We start from the raw sequence: 12,144 nt of genomic DNA on the forward strand, positions 1-12,144 counted from the left end.
AGCCTTAAGATGGCTGACCAGATTGTTGCTATCACAGCCAGTTTCTAGGAGTGACAGAGGGGCGCTGGAAGGCCTTTGCATTTTTGCAAGCTGAGTAGCTGTGTTCCCTGGAGCTGTGTTCCCTGTCTGTGTGTGTCTGGTAAAAATCTTTTCCTGAAAGAAATTTCAAGAAGAAACTGCATACTTTCTGAGACTTAATTGCTTTTTTTTTTTTTTAAACAAAACTTCTGTTTTCATTTCCCCCCACAGATATGCACCTATTTGGCCATTATCCAGCACATGATGACTTCTATCTGGTCGTGTGCAGTGCCTGCAATCAGGTTGTGAAGCCACAGGTGTTCCAGTCACACTGCGGTAAGTGGACCCCTGCAACCTGGTGGATGCATGGGCAGCCAGTGACCCTGGGCTCCCCAGCTGGGTGCTCCTGTGTCTGTCTCAGTCCAAGGCTGTGGGTACAGTTGCCTGGGGCTGCTGCCTCTGCACACAGAGGACCTGGTGCAAACTCAGTCCTCCTGCTCCAGTGCTCCTTCCTGTCAGAGCAAACAGGAGAAAGCCTATAGCATGCCTCGGTGGATGGGGCTCACCTGAAAGCTTTGTGCACCTTCCTGGCGGCCTCTGCAGGTAGCCAAGAGGAGGGGAGAAAAGTGCCTTGAGGAAGCACTCATTCTTCCTGCAACTTGCCATCTTCTTCCCTGAAAGAAGCTCATAGAAAAGACTCCCCAGATTTGAGCACACAGGGAGGGCTGGAGCCCCAGGGGCACAGTGTCTGCCTCATTGGTTGGTGCTCGCAGGACGTAGGTAAAGCACTGCCTATTGTGCTTTTGAGAACAGCCCCTTCCCCTGTAAGTTTGTAAAGGGTGCTTAAAAAACTCACTTCTCCCTGAGTATCGTAACGTCCTGGCTTTGATGCTGTGAGAAATTCCTTGACTCTGTCAGTAGCAAACGGTACACTCCACTCAATAGAGGTGGACATGAGGACAGACAGGAGTCAGGTGGCACTGCTAAGCAGCTCTCTGACCTTAAACAAGACGTCATTTAATCTCTCTAGGTGGCTGTTTCCTTCTCTGTGCCAGGAGTTAGGCTAGATGATTCCCACAACTGTCATATGCTGCGAGTCCGGGACAGTGTTTTCTAGTCTTATTTAACCATGACCCTTTGTGGTGAACGGGATCTGAATGCCCCCCCCCCCCCCATCTGCTGTTGTTTCCAAAGCACATTCAACACTTTATGGCGAACAAAAGAAGCGATTATAATGTTGAGTGCGCTTTTGTAAATTACACGCGTTTCCCCTTTCTCGCACTGTATTCTGACTTCCCCTACCCCTTTTACATTACCATGCTGTGATAAGTAGTCATGAAACAAAAGAAGTAAATGTGTTTAGGTAGTACAGTAGCTGAGCATCGATAATATGTGTCTATGATGTGTACATCCAGCTAAAAGCCGGGTGCCATCTGTAGTGTGGCTTACTATTAGAATGAGTAGGCAGAGAATTCAAGCTTTGGAGGACACTGTGTTGAGTTAGTCCAAGGAAGAGAGGGGCTTCTATAAAGTACTCTACAAAGGGTTCTGATGACAGGTGGGACCCAGCTGTGTATGTCTTTGTCTCTTCCATGAGGAGGTGACTTATGTGTGCACGTCTATGCTGGCATGTTCATTTCTGGCAGTGTGAGCATAAACGAACTAAGCATGCATTCAGCGCGAGATGATCTTGTTCGGTGTTCTGTAGCAAGTGACCCTCTTCTGCCTGGAAGAGAAAAAAGGTCACACCTTTCTGGAGGGGAACTGTCAGAGGCCCGGCAGTGCTACCACTAGCTGAGGCTGTGGGTAAACCATCAAAAGTGTGGCAGTCGCAAGGAGGTCCCCACAAGCCTCTCACTCAGTGAAGAGCTGTGGGATATGGCTCTGTGTTCGGTGCTCACGAGGACTCCAGATTGTCCTGGGTGCTCATCACTCAGTCATTCATAGGACTGTTCTGCTGCTCCGGGCACTCGGATGCTGCAGTGAACACGAGGGCTGGTCCCAGCCCTGGTATGGCTGCCACTCAATTGTAAGCCATCAGAACTGCCCTTGGGAATTTAGCTTGCCCACATTGCATGGAAGCCTCCAGAAAGGGATGAGGATCTCTGCCATGCAGGCTCTTCCTCCGAGAAAGGGACCCTCTCACCAGCAGGGGAGGCTTGGTGTAGTTGGTGCACAGGCCTGTGGACCCTCTGGCTTTCCATGCTGGACCTAGGTCTCAGCTAGGAAGAAAACCAGCGACATGGTGGCCACCTGTTCTGAGCAGAGGCTGAAAATTAGTTTGGAGCTTTGGGTGTACTGACCTCATCACCTGAAGCCTGGGGCTACAGTGAGCTTTTTGCTGAACCATAACCCAGCAAATCTGAGGCCAAGAAATGTCATTCATCCCCCAGTTGTGTGTTCCAATAATACAAACCCCACATTTCTCAAGAGTCCAGAGAGAATGTTGAGATGCAGCTGAGAACTTTGGCAAGTCTTTGGGGGAGCTTTTCTAAAAACCCTCCTCAGAATGTCTTCTATACTTCCATGAGGGTCCTTGTCGTCTCAGGCCACACCACAGTATCACAGGGTGGGTTGTTTAAAATCAAGAGATGACTCCTCCCGACTCTGGAGGCTGCAGTCTGAGGTCAGGATGCTGCGTCGGATGTTGGTGAGGACTATCTTCTAGTGCTGCCCGGTACCTTCTTACTGTATTCTCCTGTGGCAGAAGATGGGCAAGAGCTCCCTGGAGCCTCATTTATAAGGGCACAAAGCTCATCTTTGAGGTCTCCCCTCCTGTGAGGTAATGGCCTGTCACAGGCCCCACCTTCCAACAGCATCATGTATCCTGTATTGGGATTTCAGGGTGGGACTTTCAGAGATGGAGGAGGGGGGGGGGTGGCTGGAGTTGTAAGTCAGCTGGTGAGCGCTTCTCTGGCTTGCCTGAGAGAGCTTGAGCTCCAGAGCAAACAAGCACGGTACTGCGCAGCTTCTTTTTCCTCCCCCTTCTGGCTTTACCTTGTGTGATGAGCCTTGCTGTTTTCAGTAAGTTAATAAGAGTGCCATTGTGCTAAGTGCTGGGCAGCATGCCAGGTGCTTTGCATATCTTTGAAAACACAACCCTTGCAGCAGCCCTGTGGAGTGGGTGTGAATGGTACACCCAGCTTGGAGTTGAGGAAGCTGGAACTTCAGGGGTTGGGTGCTGTGTCCAAGGTCTCAAAGCAAGACAGAGAGAGCCTGGTTCTGAGTGCAGGTGGCGTCGCAGAGCAAGGGAAGTACTTCCATAGCCATTGTGCTTACAGCCTGTCCACATGGAGCCCCATGCAAACTATGAAGATATGTGGAAAGTGAGTTTTGGGGGTAGAAAAACAGTGCAGGGCCTCAAGCCCCACCCACTAGTCAGGCCTTCTGTGACTACCCAGGCAGACTAGCAGCCTTCCCTAGTGTAACTCAAAATGTGTTCATGTGGTAGAAACATCACCTTTGGGAACAGGCAAAATGATTCTGGACTTCCCTCACTGTCTGTGTATGTATGTGTGGGCTTGACACTCATCTTTCTCTACCTCAAGATGGTACATCTATAAAGTGGATACTTGTTGCCTGCTTTGTGGAGCTGTTGGGACAACATGACACATGGCTGTGACACTTGGAGTTCACTTCCTCTTCCTCCTCCACCTCCTTCTCTATCTCTTTTTCCTCCTCCTCCTCCTCTCTGCATGGTATCTTTCTGTGTTGACCCTGATGGGTGGTCAGGTGGGAGGAATTCCTCCTTCTAGTTACCCATAAACCTCTGTTCACTTGCCACCTCTTACCATGCAGTTGTCTGTCAGGGCTAGGAATATTCCTTTGCACTTCTGTGTTCCCAGTGCCCTCCACCTAAGGCTGTCTCGGGTGCACGCCGGCATTCATGATCTTGGTGTACAGGTTACTTAATCTAAATTGAAAAATAAAAAGTGTGTCTTTGTCTTTGTGTGCATGTTCCCTCTACGCATGCGTGTGTATGTGTACGTTTCTGTGTGTGCACACATGGCTGTGGTTGTGGGCACTTGTCTGACACTGGCTCTTTCTTACTCAACACTTCTCACACCTGATATTTGCTTTCCATAACAAGCACAATTTAACCTGATTAAGACCCTCACCACCCAGTAGACTCACAAGTTAAGGGTTCAGTCCCATACAAGTGGCCTCCATTTTAGATGGCAAGCACAGATAATGGTCCCAAGGTTACTTGTGCTTCTGTTTGACATGGGGATCCCCACATGTCTCACTTTGCTGTAATGACTCACAGAGCTCAGGGAAACAGTTTGCTTATGTTTGCTCTGTTTCTGTTCCTCTGTCTGTGCGTCTGTGTGTCTCTGTCTCTTTCTCTCTCTCTGTGTCTGTCTTTCTCTCCCCTCCCCTGAAGGTTTCTCTGTCTAGCCCTAGCTGCCCTGGAACATGCTATGTAGACCAGGCTGGCCTTAAACTTACTATAGCTCTCAATGCTGTCATAACGGATGTGACAGAGCCTCAGATTAACACATAGCACTGCATAGGGTGGGGTCAGAGGTCCTGAGCACTGGCACTTTTGTTCTTGTATAGTTGAGCTGTACCTTTGGCATGTGGCTGCACTGACCCTCCCAGACTCTCTCAGCTTTATCTCTCAGGGTGTTTGAAGATGTGCCACTACACACTGATCCAAAGCACTGGGCTTTGGTGTTTAGTACAGTCTCTAGCCCTGGTCCAGGGGGACTGAGAATTCCAATTTTCTACTTGTATCTGGTCATTCTGAGCACCAGCCCATATGCTTAACTGTCTGCAATCCTAATCACCTCAGCAGTGTATACAAGGATACTTATTCCAGAAGCCCCAGGGGTTCTAAATGTCTAATATCCAGAAACTGAAGTCTAGAACCAAGCATGACAAAAGATGATACCCTCCCCTTCTTATTACTTGTCACCTGTCACTAAGGAAGCTACAAATTTAAGCATCTGCCAGGAATTTGTTGCAAAGACTAAATACATACTTCCTGTGACATCACTGTCACAGCAGCCATATGAAGAAATGGAATGTCATCAAAGGAAACATTCACTGAGTAACTCAGGAGGCTAAAATCCTGATTCACGCTTGCTAGTGTGCAGCCTTCGGCTAATTACACTACCTTCCTTTTGGAACCTGGTTCTCCCCACTTAGGAAGTAAGAATGCCAGTTCTTGCTCTGCAGAATTGCTGTGAGGAAAGGAAAAAGGATGTATATTTTGCTGGCATGGAGTAGGGAATAAAGGTTAGCTTTTATTGTCAATAAAGTGTGCCCCCTTTTTTATGAAGTTGAAAGTTTCTTATGGAAAATGGGAAAGCTGCTTTAGCCAAGTGCTTCCTGTCTTTGCTCCCTGCTGTCTCTGGGGATATTACTCTGAGGTCAGCCCATGGCATGAGCCTGTGATTCACTGCGCCTTCCTACCCTTGGAGACAGGATCAGTCTGCCTGGATGTGATCACATCTGCCGGGAGCCTCGAGGATTGCACTTTGCAAATATTGGTTTACATTCTCATTAGGCCCTGGTGTCAGCTCCGGAGAAATGCCACAAAGCTCCAGTATATCTCTGGGCCCCCTGACAAGAGGCATTGCGCCTCTCAGGAGGACTGGCCACTCTCTCTCTCTTTGCTGCTGGCCCGTGCCGCAACCAGTGCCTCAGACATCGATGGCGGGTATGACCTGTGTTCCAGAATCTCCCATGCTTGGTGTGGTTTTGGTGTCATGGATGAGCCACCCACCCCCAGGGCCTGTCCAGTTCTTTTAGTCTGCTACCCAGAGGTCGGTGATTTCAAGGGATCTAACGCTCAACAGGTGAACTGCTGACGCAGCCCGGGTAATAGAAAGAGCGAAACCAAATCAGTTCACCTGGCCTTGGGGTTCTGACTCCTCTCAGCAGCCGTCTCTGTCTGTCTGGGTTGTCCGGCCCAGGCTGTGGCATGGTGGGACATGGTGCAGTTTGAACGAAGCCTCTTTAGAGTCAGTTTATCTAGATTTATGTTCCGGCTTCGGCCCTTATTAGCTATGTGACCTTGGCAGGTTACTCCGCCCCTCTCTACTTTAGTTCCCTTATTCTTCACATGGGGTCAATAGCTTGTCTTCTTGACGACTGAAGGGGGCATGCTTGAATATGGAAAGCACGGTGCTGGAACAAAGTTTGCTTTAAGAAACTGTTTTCCTGGGCCTGGGGAGATAACTCAGTCAAGTGCTTGCTGTTCAGGCGTGAGAGCCAGAGTTTGATCCCCAGAACTCAGATGGAAGAGGCAGGTGTGGGAATGCCCACTGTAAACCCAGTGCTACGGAGGCAGAGCAGTGGCTCTCTGAAGCCCATAGGCCAGCCAGCCCAGCCTGTTCAAGGACCTTCAGGTCAGTTGAGAGACCCTGTGTCCAAAAAACAAGCAAGGTGGACAGCTCCTGAGGAAAACACCTCTAGTTGTTTTCCTCAAGGTTGACCTCTGGCATGCGTGCGTGTGCGCGCACACACACACACACACACACACACACACACACACACACACACGATTAATAATAATAACAACAACAACAATAAAAATAAAAATGATTATTGAATGATAAGCCTCAGAGATCTGTAATGAAGTTATTGCCCAAGGGATTTTCACTTGCAATCATTGCAGAGGGAGAGGGACACCATGGTGATATCATTATTTGTGGCAGGACTGCAGTCACCCTAAGCTCTACCCAGAAAGAACACAGTGGCCATTTCTAAGAAGACTGCTGGGGTGTGCTGTCTGGAGGTCTACATAGGTCTGCACCGGAGGGGAAGGCAGCTGGTGTGTGGTGCTGCAATGGGAAACCTCATGTTACTGTAATTAGTAATTGTGCTTTTAACCCGTTGTACATTTCGTAATGGAGAAAGTAACAGATGTGGTTGGATTTGGGGATTAGGCCCAACATCTATGAAGTTTTAGGATTTGCCTAAGTGAAGGGATGAACTTAACTTCTTTCTGATCCTCATCGTCTGATCTGCTGGTGGAATAATGCTACTAAGGTGGCCTTTCTGCAGGGGGTCTTTGGCACTTGTCTTCAGTGAGGCTCACCTGTGTGTCCTCTAGGTTGTTGAGGGTTGAGTTTCCCTGGCCACCACCTGCTGCATGTGAAAGCAGCAGTGAGTGGTCTTGCCCCTGATCTCGACAGCGGAAGAATCTCCAGGCATTGCAGTTCACCCAGGGGGACACGATTGTCCACATCTGAGAACCAGTACCATGAAACATAAGGCCCCTGTTCATCATGGTAGCCTTACTTACTGTGGTTACATTTCTTTCCATAGTATAGGAGTGTGTGTGTTCTAGTGTGTGCACGTGTGCACACTAATCCCAGAAACAGCCTCTACAGAATCCCAGCCACATACAGAGTTGACACTTCTACTTGCACAGAGCTACTCACTCATCAAGATAACTTCCCTAGGTACTTGTATGAAAATGTCTTTATGAGAACCAGTACTATATATGATTATTATATGCCAATAAAACAGAAGATGCTTACATTACAAAAATAACAAATCTAAAGCCAATGGCTGATTGTGCATGTGGACTCAGTTGGTTATAGATTAAATTAATGCTTTTAGTTTTTCTTTTTGTTTTGTTTTGTTTTTCGAGACAGGGTTTCTCTGTGTCGCCTTAGCTGTCCTAGACTCACTTTGTGGACCAGGCTGGCCTCGAACTCACAGTAATCTGCCTGCTTCGACCTCCTGAGTGCTGGGATTAAAGGTGTGTGCCACCACAGCCGTTTGTTTGTTTGTTTGTTCTGTTGTGGGTAGCTGGGTATACTTGTGCCACAGTGTGCATGCTGGCTTTAGAAGACAACTTGCTGGAATCAGTTGGGCCCTGCCATGAAGATTGCCAGCAAGTGCTTTGCACAGCTTTGGGCCAACCTAACTGGATCCAAATGAGTGCTTTTAGGACATTAAAAAGAAAGAAAAGATCATTTCTGACCCACAGGTATATGCAAAGTGGAAAACACGGCATCATAGGAAAGTTGGGAAAGCTGCAGAGCTGCCCACTTTCAAATTAAAATTAGAATAGGAGGCAGAAGAAATCCGACAGATCCTCCAGGCTTTTGCAGCTGCCCTTAGTGCTCGGGCCTGTCAGCAGAGAACACACAGTTCCACGCCCCACCAGTCAGATAGAAACAATCCTCCTTTGTCACTGCACTTTAAAAACACGGTTTGGAACCAAAGGACCTGGATGTCATTGACTAGACAGGAGAGGCCTCCACTCACCCACCCCTTTCTCAGAGAGGTTTTTATTCCCTTTCTGATGATATATTTTTGAATGCCCTTCAAATAGCTGTTTTGCATGTTGATGCGATGCGGTAGAATTTAATGAAGTGTGAGAGTGGCAAAGTAGAGGAGTGTGGGAGCTGGCTCCTGGAGTGAGGCGCGGCGTGTCCTGGCTGGCACCCTGCTCCTTCTGTGCATATCCAGATGCTGGCACTGGTGGGGACAAGCAGCTGCCCGCCCCGCCGTGCCGCGTGGGGGAGCCTAATTAATGAGGTTCAAGGCTTCCTGAGATTGTGTGTGTGTGTGTTTGTGTGTGTGTGTGTTGCCAATTCTGTCTCTCTCTAGGTGACCTCGAGTTGAAGAAATGACAAGTCACATGTGCTTCTGAGTCCCAGGGAAAGTGAGCCCCCGCTGATGTCAGTGCCCCTGGGCTTCCTGGGGCATTGGGGTATTGGCACCAGTTAATTAGCCTGCCAGGGCTTCCTTTCTGATGCTGCTGATTGCCACAGCACAGGACTTGGCTTTTTTTTTTTTTTTTTTTTTTTTTTTTAAATGTCAGTTGACTTAGATTTGATTTTTAAGGTGAATTTTTTATTTTATTATTTTATCATTAATTTTCACTTGTAAAACTATTTTTTTCCTTACAGCAAAGAAGCATAAAATAGATGAGGAACTTTGTCTCATTGAATATATTCTTTGTCAACATGGCATCATTAATTACTAGACTTCGCAAAAGTGTGTGAACTTGCGTAGCCTTCATATTGTTAAGATTTTTTTTTTTTTTTTAAACTTTAATTTGATCATTGTGTCCAGATCCCAAATGAACTCCAGGGGCGAACCTTATCTTTTCTGTTCTTATGACTAAAAAAATGTCTGCTGTGGTTTTCTTATTCCTTCTCTCCTGGGTCTCTGGAAAAGTGTAAACACCACCATATAACTTGTGGTATACCTGAAGGAGAAGCCCCACCTCCCCACCTCAGAGAGAGGCAGGGGTGGGAGGGGGTGAGGGTGGGGTGGGGACAGTGCATAGATCTAACGAGACAAGTGGAGGGATGACTGACTAGCAAATGATTATGCCCTAAGTCAAGCGTTACAACCAAAAGAGTCTACAACCGAGTACAACTATTTTCTTCTACTTGATAATTTTTTTATCTGGAGTTGGATCTAGTGACTCTCACCAGTGATCCCTGCACCTGGGAGACTAAAGCAGGAAGATTTTTGAGTTCAAGGCCATATTAGGCGGTGTAGGGAGATACTATATCAAGCAAAACTTTTTTTTTTTATTATTATGAGCTCACAGCCGCTCAAATTAGATTTAATGCTGGATCAAGAACATAGCATCTACCTAGTCCCTAACCCTCAGGCTTCTTATCCCTCACAGATGGAAGCAGTGGCTAGAAAGCTCAGGCCTGTAGTGAGTGCTTACTCTTTGCTGAGTATTTTTGAGCCTTATTCAGCCCTGTCATCACCCTAAGGAACTTTGGGTGCGTTCCCTTTATCTCACACTCAAGGAAGAGAAACTGTGAACAGTTAAGAAATGGGTGTGAAGCGGGGCGGTGGTGGCACACGCCTTTAATCCCAGCACTCAGGAGGCAGAGGCAGGTGGATCGCTGTGAGTTCTAGGCGAGCCTGGTCTACAAAAGTGAGTCTAGGACAGCTAAGGCTACACAGAGAAACCCTGTCTTGAAAAACCAAAGAGAAAGAAAGAAAAGAAAGAAAGGAAGGAAGGAAGAAATGTGCATGAGATGAGAATAAGTAACAGAAACAGACTCCAGAGCGTGCCCCCCTTGCACTAGTGGAGGGCCTGCAACGCCTCAACTCCCTGAAACAGCTCAACCGACCTGTGGTGCATGCAGATCATCTCTGTTTCTCGGCAGATGTGGGGAAATCACAGGTGCTTTGTGTCTCCTTAGTACCTTTCTAGGCTATGATGCTAATCTTCGCTGCTTGTTGGTGTGGGTGTGTGAGAAGAGATGGGAGGAATAAGTGGGTAATCGTGAAAATGTGGTTACACTTGGCTGCGGTGTTTGAACTAGACCTTTAGACACGAGAAAGTAAAAAGAAGGAAGCTTGTAGAAAAGATGACACGGGGACTCTGTGTTCTCTCATCCTATCTGCCTGCAGGGTCTTGCTGACCTCCCAACAAATAAGGAAGCCCACGAGGCCCACGAACAATAGGTAACTCCATCCATAGTCAATGAAATACCCTTTTATGTCTCTCTCTGAGGTTAATAGAACTGTGGCAATAAGCTTACAGCACTAGGATCGTTGGAACCTTAGAGAATTGCAGTCCACCTTTAATTGAAGATAAACTTATGGGTCTAGGGAGATGGCCCAGTCAGTAAAGTGCTTGCATACAAGCATAAGGACCTGACGTTGATCACCAGAGCCCATGTCTAACACCTGGCACAGTGGCATTCACTTGTATTCCCTGTACTGGAGAGGTGGAGACAGGTGTGGTGCGCTCCTGGGCTCACTGGTCAGCAAGGCTGTCTCAAAATAAAAGGGATGCCGTGCCTGAGGAAGAGTACTCAAGGTTGCCCTCTGACCTCCACATGCACATGTGCACATGTGCACATGTATGCAAACACACATGCACACTCATTCTAGCAAACACAAAAGTAAATAAATAAAACCCCCCTCTACTCATAGTTTCATAGGGGCCTGTTTCTTGACACCGCAACCTCCTAGTTTTGATGCATTTGTGTATGTCTTATTTCAACACCAACTGTGTGCCAAACGTTGTCCCAGAGCCACTGGTCCAGTGAGAAGGGCCTGGACTTGTTGGCTTTATGATCTGGTAATGCTGCATAACATGAATGCACTCAGAACACACGAGAAGCTGGCACAAGGCTGGGGCAGGGGGGGTGTCCCTCCCAGCAGAGAACACAGCAAGAGCAAAAGTGGGGCTGAGGGATTCCAAGCCAGGAGAACCGTGGTGGATGCCAGAATCCGGAGGCTGGCTATCTCTTCTCCTTTCTGAATGTGGTTGGAAGACCCTGGAGAGTCTGAGCTAGGGACAGATGTAAATGTGATTTGTGTTTTTTTCAGAAGTCATTCTTGCCAAGGTACCTTGCATCCTGGGAAACATAGGACTAATGTGTAGCTAATGAGAGGAGCTCCAGGTCTATGCTTGGATAGGAGTGGAAAGAAAAGGGTGCGTGACTTGAGATCTATTTTGGGGTTCTAGTGACAGGACTCGCTGAGGGAATTTGGTTCCCCTGGGTTGGGTTAGTTTGGTTTGGGTAGAACTGGATTAGATTGGATTGGACTGGATTAGGAAAACAGGAGGGGACATTTATGGCGAATGGCCAGGGATTTGGCAGGTGGGAGATGTGGAAGCCAAGAGAAGAACGTGTCTCGCAGACCGTGTCCGATGCTGCGAAGTTGGGTAACAGGAGAAAAGAGAGGAAGGCATTGGATTGGCCAGGTGAGGTTGGAGTAACCATTCATTTGTCTTGGCATGTCCTTTCCAAGTACAGATGGCTTCTTATGTGCATCACTCACAGGCCTCTTTTCTGATTGGAGCACCCTAAGTGTTTGATTGACCTGTGTTTGTGCTGAGCTACCCAGACCAACTCTCACCTGGCACCTCTGCCTCCTGCCTCCTCTGCAGGCGAGTCCCCGTGCTGGATAGGGAGCTGCCAAGGGCTAGTCCTGTGCTGTACCTCCCATGGGTCTCAGCATGGAGCACATTTGTTGACAGTTGGAAGATGCTCACAGGTGTTTGTGATAAACAGGTATCGAGACCAAAGGAAGGATTTCTTCAACCACATATTAAAAGTGCTCGTGGCCCCTGCTGTCTCACCGGTGTTAGTATTTATGTTGGCTATTGCAGATACTTACCAACTATCTTCTAACATGGCTGTACATGCATGCACTCATGTACAGGAGACT

General features: G+C 47.8%; 1 protein-coding gene across 12 annotated transcripts in view; it reads left to right on the forward strand.

Annotated features, from left to right (window-relative positions):
- The window catches only part of Atxn7l1 (ataxin 7 like 1), a 228,262-nt gene that overhangs the window by 77,976 nt on the left and 138,142 nt on the right, over window positions 1–12,144 (forward strand). For all 12 annotated transcript variants that reach the window (XR_007830525.1, XM_051144886.1, XM_051144812.1 and 9 more), the window contains one exon: window positions 250–354. Coding sequence is in view for 11 of the 12 variants with exons in the window: in XM_051144886.1 (XP_051000843.1) it covers window positions 250–354 (105 nt within the window). In the remaining variant the exon portion in view is untranslated. The remainder of the gene's footprint in view (window positions 1–249; window positions 355–12,144) is intronic.

Source organism: Acomys russatus, chromosome 1 (assembly GCF_903995435.1).
Source record: "Acomys russatus chromosome 1, mAcoRus1.1, whole genome shotgun sequence".
NCBI lineage: Eukaryota > Metazoa > Chordata > Mammalia > Rodentia > Muridae > Acomys > Acomys russatus.